This window comes from Acanthisitta chloris, unplaced genomic scaffold, assembly GCF_000695815.1.
Source record: "Acanthisitta chloris isolate BGI_N310 unplaced genomic scaffold, ASM69581v1 scaffold18519, whole genome shotgun sequence".
In the NCBI taxonomy this organism is placed as follows: Eukaryota; Metazoa; Chordata; class Aves; order Passeriformes; family Acanthisittidae; genus Acanthisitta; species Acanthisitta chloris.
The window spans coordinates 26,892-37,638 of NW_008692185.1; the positions used below are offsets into that span (position 1 = coordinate 26,892).

The 10,747-nt window shown below is 39.0% G+C and overlaps 1 protein-coding gene across 1 annotated transcript in view; it reads right to left on the reverse strand.

Annotated features, from left to right (window-relative positions):
• The window catches only part of SCG3 (secretogranin III), a gene marked incomplete at its 5' end in the record, with an annotated part of 25,446 nt that overhangs the window by 9,027 nt on the left and 5,672 nt on the right, over positions 1–10,747 (reverse strand). The window contains one exon of the mRNA XM_009082566.1: positions 9,974–10,090. Coding sequence (XP_009080814.1) covers positions 9,974–10,090 — 117 coding nt within the window. The remainder of the gene's footprint in view (positions 1–9,973; positions 10,091–10,747) is intronic.

The following is a 10,747-nucleotide window of genomic DNA, read 5'->3' on the forward strand; positions in this document are numbered from 1 at the left end:
AATATAAGGATTGTTGTAAGAGGCACAGTTTTCAGGATAAGATTATACAGTTAAGAACTTAAAAACCCTTTGTAAACTCAAGTGAATAGATTATTCTCCTTCACTAACTCATGCAAATGCAAAAATGTCACTGATTCTGGAGCTTAATCCAGCAAAATCTATTAAATTAGGCTTAATTTTAAGTCTAAAGATAGTATTTAAAAAGAAATAGAAGTATTTAAAGCACAGTTTTCAGGATAAGATTATACAGTTAAGAACTTAAAAACCCTTTGTAAACTCAAGTGAATAGATTATTCTCCTTCACTAACTCATGCAAATGCAAAAATGTCACTGATTCTGGAGCTTAATCCAGCAAAATCTATTAAATTAGGCTTAATTTTAAGTCTAAAGATAGTATTTAAAAAGAAATAGAAGTATTTAAAAGTTTAAAATGTCACACATGCATAAATGCATTGATTCAAAAGTGTTTTTCATGTTCTTTCTTAAAAGTGGCTGCATTTGGACACTGCAGCAGCAAGTTTCTATTAGCAGAAAACAGACTCCACCACAAGGTAGATTTATCACCTGCTTAGACATCTTTAGATTTAAATACCTGCATAGTGGGAGTTCCAAAAGTTTTTGTTCTGTTGACAGATTGCAGTGTTTAAAAGTTTTACACATGTCCACATACAGCATGTGCCACTGAAGGCAATGAGATTATTTAGTTACTTCTATAAATCACATCAGGAATTCTGCAGTTTCTCTGATTCTTTCCTTGTTGGCTAACAATGTCATTTGAGTTCACTGTGACTCCTTTGTCAAGCACAGTATTGCTTTCCAGCCATATGCAGACACCAAGTGCAATCTGGCAACATTGGCCACTGAGGATCTGAGCTTTGCCACCAAAGCCAGACTGAATATGATAACAACTATGTGGCATTATTTTGTCAGTAAAGAAAAGGACAAGTTTACATGACAGGCCTTTCAACAGGGACTACATTTTACAGGAGCAATGGTGAAGCAACCTCACTATCTGGATGGCACATTGACACAAGCCTGAAGATTTATAAGCAGCTGCATCTCCTGCCTGACAGAGGGGAGTGAGCTACGTGGGCCTGTCCATGTTTGTGGGAATTATCTGATGTACCTAATATACATCACAGAGGGAATATCACCAGGCAATCCCAGTTCTTCCTGAACAGGATTTATTACCCTTTCCCCCACCTCAGAATTAATGCTTTAACAGCTGGTATTGTTTCAAAACATGTTTGTACTAGTCGTGTGTGGCTAGGCCAGGGCTGAACACTGTTTGCTCTGCATTACAGTGATGGAGTGAGTCATCTGCTCAGTGGAGATGTGCCTGGCCAGCAGCTAAGCAACTGCATGTTGTACTCCCAGGTTTAACAAGAATTGATTACTTTTCCGGTGTTGTTCCCTTAGCAACATAATTTGCACAGAGGAAGAGTTTAGGAAGGTACTGACCTTTCCACAGAGCTGGCCACTTATTTGAAATGGCACTAATTAAAACAACAGAACAACGACTACTGAGCTAATGGAAGTGACCCAGGCTGGTAAATAGGTCACTGCTGTGGCCGCCAGCTTTCCACCAGCCGGATAATCTCATCACTCCATCCAGACACAGACTCAGAAGATCTGCCTTCTGCCTTGCCTCACTTTCTAACTTGCTCTTTGATCTGGGATGACTCACTGAGGCATTCATGCTGCAGGAGGGCTCCTATTTTGAGTAGGCATTCTGAGACATCCTCTGCCCTGTTTCTACATACTGATAGGTCCTATTAATTGCACCTGAAAATGCAAATTCCTGGCACTTTTGTAACTCTGAAGTCCTTCAAGATGAGCATCCAAAAATCTGAACTGCATAGAAGCAGAATGATTATCTTTACTCTGGGAGAATGGCTCTAAATCTGTGGGAAAAGATACTACCTGAAAAAAAATATTACAAATTCAATTACTTTGTTCTTATTAGAGAGGTAGAGACAAATGTATCCATCTGACTATTCAATGGAATTGGTAAGGGAAGCCTGAAATGGACCCTTCTTTAGAGATAGATTTTCCAGACTCTTGCAAATTTTCCTGCAAAGGGGTTTTTCTTCTGCATAATCATCTTGCACTCAGGAGGCAGTTTCACATTCTATCCTTATCAAATTGACTGAAACTGAGCTTTTATGTCATTAAACTTCCACAGAAAGACCTGCTTTGCTGTTCTGTTTTCATACAGCATAAAAAGATTGTGTTTATTAAAGGAGAAAAGGGATCATCAAGGTACTTGATATCAATCTTAATGATAGCTAAAAAGTTAGTTTAGTTAATGAGTTCATAGACTATAACTGCTTCAGCTGGAAAGCTTTGTGCTGACAACTGCTTGTGTGAGATACACATACTTCAGGCATTAAAGCAGCACAGTTCTCCTGGGGCTTTTCTGCCTCCTGCAGTAGATGATCCTAGAGTTTGCAAGGCCTTTTTCCATCTGTGAAAAAACTCAGGTCATCTCATCATTCACTTGTGACTATTCTGTGGGAAGAGTGTATCTGACTAATTCCTTGGACAAATCTGCCTTTTAGTTTACATGAGTGCAGGTCCAAGACATGTCAATATCCATTGGATTTCCATCCATGTAGCCTAAAGCAGAGTTTGACCTTTAGTCAGCTCATATGTGTATCATGCATATGTCACATAAACTGCTAAAACTGTGACGAACAAGAGAAACTTCTCCATTTTGGAATTACAGATGGGTCTCAGCCTTGCAAACCTCCTGTTCCTCTCTAACTCCCTGCCTTACATGTCAAAACATGGCATTTTCTTTCTGAATCTTCCTGTTTGACTGATTTGTTGTGATGGGGTGTCTGAAGCCCAATGCCAGCATGAGGAATGACAATTCAGGTGACAAACCCCAGGTCATGGCATCACTTGTAAATGGATTACAGGCAAGATGGTCAGAGTGATTTGAAATTAAAACAGCAGCAGCATCACTTGGCAATCAGGTTAAAAGCACTTCCAAAAGTAAAACACAATTAAATAGATGTGTTTTTCAGTAAACAAAGGCCTGACCAAGTCTCCTTTATTATCCTTATTAAATTCTCTATGTCACAGGCTATTTCTCACATCTATCCCTTCAATATTCTAAAGGCACTTCCTTTGCATTACTCCAGGTCTCCTAGAGCTGCGTGGAGTAGTCCTTTCCTAATCCTTCCCATCCTGTAGCTGCTAACATGGCCTGTGCACACATTTCACATGTTTTTCTAGCATGCCCTTTACAAGCCTGGTGGTTTGGGACTGAAGCAGCACACAGCTGCCTCTACTGCAGGAGTGGGATGGAGCTCAGTTTTGAAAGTTCACTGACACCCTCTTTATCCCACACCTACATAATCATCTCAAATCATAACTTCTGGTCTCAATGCTCAGCTGTCAACAGAGAGATACTGAATTCAGAAAGTAGGGGAGGGTTTATGCAGCTATTAAATACAGTGAGAAAAAAGAAAAGCATTGCCCTCCTTTAGAACACAAACCACCTGGTGGGATGCAAAACACAGATTTTCAGGAACTAAGCAAAATACTTATGAAATAAGACACTGTGAGAAGATGGAGATTTCTTACAAAGTACCCAGTTGGGAAAGCACAGAGGAGGCAGTGAAGGGAACTGGAAGAAGAGGCAATATATTTGCGAGAAATAGCTGCGAATTTAAAGGGTAGATAGTGCTAAACAAAGGAAAGAATTGTAATATATTCATTTGGGTTCTTGAACACATGATTTGATAGTCATGTAATGTGGTGGGAAAAAGAACAAGTGATACTAAAACTGCTGGATCTCTCCCAAAACATATCTGAGAAGATTTAGAGCCTATGGATACTGAAAATACTATGCTTTCACACATACTGTCCCGCCCAGGTGATGCCCAGTTTACTGTAGTGTGCAGTGGTCCTGTTTCTTAAGAACTGTGAGGTCAGCTGTCATAGACTTTTCACACCATAGCTACCCATTTGTTTTTCTATACAGTGAGAGTCTGAATTGGGGAAAATAGGGCATAAGATCTAAGTAGTTGAGGGGAAAACACCACATCCAGATGTTTGTGCAAATGCAGGAGTAGCATGGACAGGAATGAGGCTAGAGAAAGAAAAGCTATAAAGTTTCAGCAGGGCCAGCAATTAACATACTTCCTAGATCTTCTAGTCTTGCCTGGGATATTTGCACACTCTCTGTCCCCACATCTTTTAATCTTACCTCCATGCAAATTCATCTTGGGTTTAACTTTTCACATATACTTTACATCACCTCTGCTGCTTCTCAGTATTCAGCCCAGTGTCTCCATTCGAGGTGCCTCTGATTTCTATTTCTGAGGTACCATACAGTATACTGGCACCTGTGTGACCTCAGTTCATCAGAAACAAAATAAATAGCAAAGAAAAGAGAGATGCCTGAAATGAAATAACTCCCACAGGCAGCTGTATACATCAGTCATATGATAAAGTCATACTGTGCAAGGAAAGTCACCAAAGGGAAATTCAGATAGGGAAAAATTTCTTAAGTATTTTAATGTTTATGAAGAAAACCTACAGTAGGAACAAAGAGATCTTCAAATAAAAAAAGGATTTTAAAAAAGAAAAAGAATTTCGAATAAAAAAGGATTTTAAAAAAGAAAAAGAAGGTATTATGCATGAGCAGTTCCCTGTATGAAATACTGCCAGTGCCCTTTGTCTCCCAGGTCCATATGAAGGGAAGAACAAAAGGTCCACATGACACTGTCGATGTACCACTTGTAGCCTCTGGCACTGCTTCAGCCACACCTTCCCTCATCCCTCTGAAATCACAGCCTGGATCAGGGAGCATCAGCTTATGGTCACAGTGAGGAGAGGAAAGATGATGCCAGTCTGGGCTGTGATCTGTTCTTTGCCTCACACTCTTGGCTCTGTGCCTGTTCTCGCCTACAAATATCAGGATCAGACCTTTGGCCTGCAGCATCTGTGCTGATGAGAACTTCAGGCATTAGTCACATTATTCAAATGACTCCTCCTCTCCCAAGGAAAGGCCAGCTCGTGTCTACTATGCACTGGCCTATGCTGGGGAACTTGCAGAGCTTTGCCTTCATCAGAAGTGGAGCTTTGGAGGGCACCAAGCATGAATGCAAGAGGCTGGGACATTAAAAATCAGCATAGGAGACTTTCTGCCTCTCCTTTTTCTCCTGGCTTTTTTTCATGTGGCCTCAGCCTGCCTAAAAAGAGACTATTATAGTAAAACAATGTGTCAATTGCTCTTTAGAAAAGGACCAAAGGAATGAGCGTTCATATACCTTGGCAATAGTTCACCAATGAACCATCCATCTCCCTACTGCTAGTGCATCCTGCAATTTGGTCTTCTTTCCTGTTGTCCATGAAGAACAAATGACATGGGGGTGGAAAAGGTAAACAGAGACATCTGTTCATGCCCATTTTGAACCAACACAATCTCCTACTCAGTCACGGGGGACAGTGTGGATTCTGAGAGTGAGTCAGAGCCAAAGGGAGGTGTGAGAGGTGGCTTTGGTTTGGTCTATGGAGGAAGGCAGCTGTGACTCAAACACTGCATACTGATCAGCTGGAGCAATTTCTCTATTTCCCTCCTAAACAAAGAGGGGTTTGCTCACCAACCAGTCTGTTGTGGGCTGTGCGTTGTACACTGTGGCACCAGTAATCTAAATGCTTTACTACAAGGAGGTGAAAAGTGGGATCCACTTCAGAGAGAGCCAAGCTACAATGCTTACACTTAATTTCCTTCCTTGCCTCTTTCTTTTCTGCAGTTGTGGAAGATATAGAAGCCCTGATTTAGAAACTGAAAACAAAATGACCAATCTCAATCATAAAATGCAGTAAAATATGCATTATTTGCATATGTATCACAGTGAAGCTTCTATGAATCTGTGAGATGGAGAAGTACTGATGGCAAAAGTTTGTGCTAAGTGTACTACTCAATCAATGAGAACTCCACACAAAAATACAATGTGCACATAACTAATTTGCATTTCTAGGCTAATAGTTCATTGGATAACACAACTTTCATTTGGTTGGGGTGGCAATGGCTAAATTTGCTCCAAATCTACTCTTGTAAGCAGCACACGGCAAGAGAATGTAATTAATGTACTGTGTAAAAAGGATTCATATACACACACTGGTGCCTCTTAAGAATTTGTCTATCACCTCTGGAAGTTCTATTTTTGTTCTGGTCCCCTAGCTTTTAATTACAACTATTTCCTAGAATGGTTCTAAAAATCACTCATTATTTTGCTCTTACTAGTGCGAGATGATTTACAGACGTATCTGAACAAACTGGCAGAAACCATTTGTTCCTGTTTCTAAGCTGACAATGATGTTATTAAAATAAATGTATTACAAAACTATAGTTTACTTTACATAATTACTATAAATAGAGCTTTTGCCAAGATGGTAGTGGACTGATGCACTTTCATTATAAAATTAGCTGGATAGCCTGGCATGCTCAGGAAAATCACCTGTCACACAAAAAATTCCTCTTCATGTGGTGTAGATGAAGCTTTTCCTTAATATTTATCTGGTCTGTGATAGATGACTCTGATAGAAAAGCTATCAGTGAATCTCCACCATGATGTTACTCAACAGACAGAAGAGAAATGAAGGACATTATGATATTATTAATAAACGAATTCTGTTCTGCTGAGATCAAAGTGAGTTTTGCATTCTTTCCCTTGAAGCACTCAGCACTGTGAAGGATACAGTCCTTTCAGTTCTGTATGGAAAATACAGTATCAGCTATTAATATATTTATACATTAACCATATGAATGCCATGAATAATGAAATATTTTTTGCTGAACCAGTGATAACTTACCTGAAAGCCTCTTGCTGCTTTCTGACTCCTTTATTCCACCCTGTCACTGCACCCTTGCCAACAGAAACATCATTTCCATAACTGTTCCAAGTCCCTCCCAGTAATCAACCTGTTCAGTGGTAACAGCCTGTACAGGGGTTGGGGCAAGCAAGGGGAGCTCAGCTGTTTGGGCAGCATTTGCTGGATGTTGACAACCAACCCAAATGTGGATAAGTTGATATCACAGCTGGATATAATTCACAAGCCACCTGTGTAACTGTGATCCTGTGTCATATGACTTATTACCTTATGCTTTCTGTACCAACAATGTTTGTCTGTTATTTGAATTGCAAAAATAATTTTAAAGCAGCTTTCAATCTTCAGAGGGCAGATGGGCTTTCTAGAAAGATTTCTGAAAGCCTTTGAACAGGATAGAAACATGTAATGAGGCTTTCTCTCCACAGAAGAATTTGCTCCCTGTACAGCAAGATACAGCATTCATAGCTAAGAAAGTAAAGAGTGACAGAAGATAGCAGGATTTTGCCACAGCTGGGCAGTTATCAAATATGATGCATTTCAGCTTGAAGGCACATTTTATATCAGTTTGTTACAGCCTCTCTAATGCTTCCAGAGCTGTACTTTCTGAACACAGAATGTACAAGGTAGGCATTACTTTTTCTCTTCTTTCATATATACAAATATGTTGGTTTTGGCTTTCTGGGTTCTGTGTTACAGATTACATTTAGCATATGGAAAGATTTTAAATATATATTACATAATATCAAATATGTGTATTAAAAAATGAACTGGTTCCCTGTGTTTCCATGTGTGCATCTGCGTTTTTCTTGCACTGCACTGCAGCTAGTTCCTTTGTAACTTAAAGCTAAACCTAATAACATCATTCACTGCAGCAGCAAAATACTTTCCCCTAGCATAAGATACAATGATGATGACATAATGCTGTGGTTTCTAAATCCCAAACCAGCTGTTACTGGTATATGCATTCAAATTCACTGTCTCTGCACCCGTGTGACAGGCAAAAAAAGCTTGTGACTTGATTCAGTAAATGATTTATCATTTTAAATGTATAATTCACGGACATAGCTTACGCATGGCTTCAGTCACAGAGTGGGGAAATTAATTTAGGCAGTTTTCTACCGTAAAAAACCAGAGAGGATGTAATCCATCTGCACAGACCCAGTAGGTATTTTCCAGCAACTAGCACATAATCTGCTCACTGATTTTGGACTGAGGGAACAACAAAAAGCTGCCAATTATTTAAATTGTTTCTTCTCTCTGAAAGTCATTCACACTAATGCTTTTATCTCCTATAAATAAGCACAGCTGGGCATCAATCCCCTAACCCAAAGCGCACCAAGATAAACAGTACCTATCGGAGTATTACTGAGTATGTAACTTCTAGTTGAATAAGAGTGGCAATAAAACTGCTGCCATGGTTAAAGATAGTGCAAGAAGCTAAGATGCTCCTGTGGATGCTCTTCTTGAGTATTTGAGAATATTAGCTCAGTAAGTGAAGGTTAGCTTTAAAGTCATTTCTCAAGAGCAAGTCTAAAAAAAGAATACCACAGAAGCAACTTGAGACCTATGAGAAAGCTTTTTCCACTACAGTAAGTTGCTTTGATGGAGCACAAAATCCATCTCTGCATAAATCACTCATTTGCAAGGCAGGGTCTGGACACATCAGTTGATAGACTTACTTTAAATCCAGACTAAATCAAACCTCTGAAACTCTTAACCTAATCCCTGCCTTCTGTACTATGTCATCATGGCAATTTGTTTCCAGGGTTACAGTATTTATTTACTCAACATAAAGCCAATGTGAACAACTGCCCTGAATTTTAGTAGGAAAATTGCATCCCTAGTGTAATTCCATTATCTAAGTGGTCTCGTGTCAGGAATGAATTTCACCTATTAAGTTTTGGCACAACACTCTAAGTGAGGGCAGTATCTGCTCAAGCCATATTATCTTCATTTGTAGAACAACACTGAAACCACTGTGCTTAAAATCAATCATTTCTTTATGTTCATCTTTCTTTAAAGATACATGCAGGCTTAGAAATAAAGAGCTGAACTCTTTCATAAATTGTCCAAATATTCCAAAATTCAAGGCCTTCCTACAGAAAATAAAGGGATAGTCTTGGTCAGAGATATAATGAACTCTTTAGAGAGGTGATGCAATCATGCACTGAATGTGAGTCATGATGCACTGGATCTTTTATAGTCAAGTAATTGATAATCAATCTGTACAGTTACAGTTGCATCAATCAATCATGTATCTGCAATGGCTCTTATCAAACAAGTCTGTAGAAGTTATGAGAGATCATTGTTAGTCCTATCTCTGTGACAGGCTGATTTATGATGGTGAGAAATTGCCCTGATGGCAACAAAACCTTTTCAGACTAACCCAGATCAGGAATATTTCGAAAAAATGAAAGGATTGTGTAGAGCTTATGCAGATGAGCTTCTTCTGTACCTGTTTGTTTAACTAGAAAGGCTATCAATAGTAAATGTAAATGAGTTTCTCAAGCCAGGAAAGGTGTGTGTGACATAAACCAAAACAAGAACAAAACCAGGCTGTTCCAAATTCCCTCTTCAGGAAATTATAATGATTTTACACAACCTACATAGCCACAGACTCTAAAATGGATCCAGGAAAGAGGGTTTCAAAATCTACTCTGGTGCCAAGATGCAATACGTTTCATAGATGGAAGCAGTTTTACTTGGTAGACAACCACAGCATTAGGTCCCATCTATTCTAGCTACTTACAGGTGACAGGTTAAAGGAGCTGAAATGCTGGATTATTTTTGGAAAATGCAGATACCTGACCCAACTCAATAGAACTGAGAAAACCCTAATCTTCCCCTGACATAAAGCCATTGAAATCAATTGCACTTCACAGGTGTGGAAGTGTATCTGATAAATTACCTCTCCTTCACTAGATGGAAATATTAAAGCAGTTTGGAATTCGACATTGCAATAGTGAGTGATCAGTCATTTAGAAGTACAGCTTTCACATTCTGAATGAACAAATCCGAAACAGGTTTCTTAAGAGCAAGAAAGGTGAGAAGATAATTATCACTATTGGTAGAGGAAGAACATAGCATTAATAACACTGGTACATAAAGTATGTACTCTCACCCAGATAGGAAACTCCTTCTTCTGGTGTGATTGTTCCATATTTAACCATCATCTTCACAAAATCAATCAGGGTTTTCATGATAGTTATCAAGGTCTCTTTCTCTTTTGCCTCTGTCTCTGCGTGAGGGAATAAAGCAAAACTAGTCAAAGACTTCAGGCAACTCGGATAAAAATTCAGTTCTTCAAACTTCATGCACTAAGAATGACCTACTCACTAAAAGAGAAAATGCTGTGCTGAATTAACAAAGACAACCTCTATATATGTTTCTTTTTAAACTGTTCCTGCAAAGTACAGCTGAATATACTTTAAAACTTCAGGGTTTGGTTCTTCTGTATAGCTTTTTGTCATGAAGGGCTATGTTATGGAAGGCCAACAGTATTGATTCCATTTTGCAGCTAAGAACACTAAAGACACTGAGATTAAATGACCTGACAGAGTAAAAATTGCTGGCCAGAGGGCAGATATAGGTACAGTTTCTGTATTTTTCTTTTGTTTGTGAACTACTTAGTAGACCAGTCTGGCTCTGTATGAGGAAGATAGCTCAGAGATCTTTTCTCCTACAAGATCCATGGGTTCCATGACAAAAATACAAAGTGTCTCAAATAAGAGTGTTACTGTGCACAAGTCCATGACTCACGTAGTGGGAAAACACAATAGTACATGGTTGGGAGGATTATGACTTTAGAATAGGATACAATTATTTTTTGTTATAAAAATGCATTCTTGCCCATACTTATCTGCTTCTTAGCTTTTCTTTTCTCACTGTGTTTGCC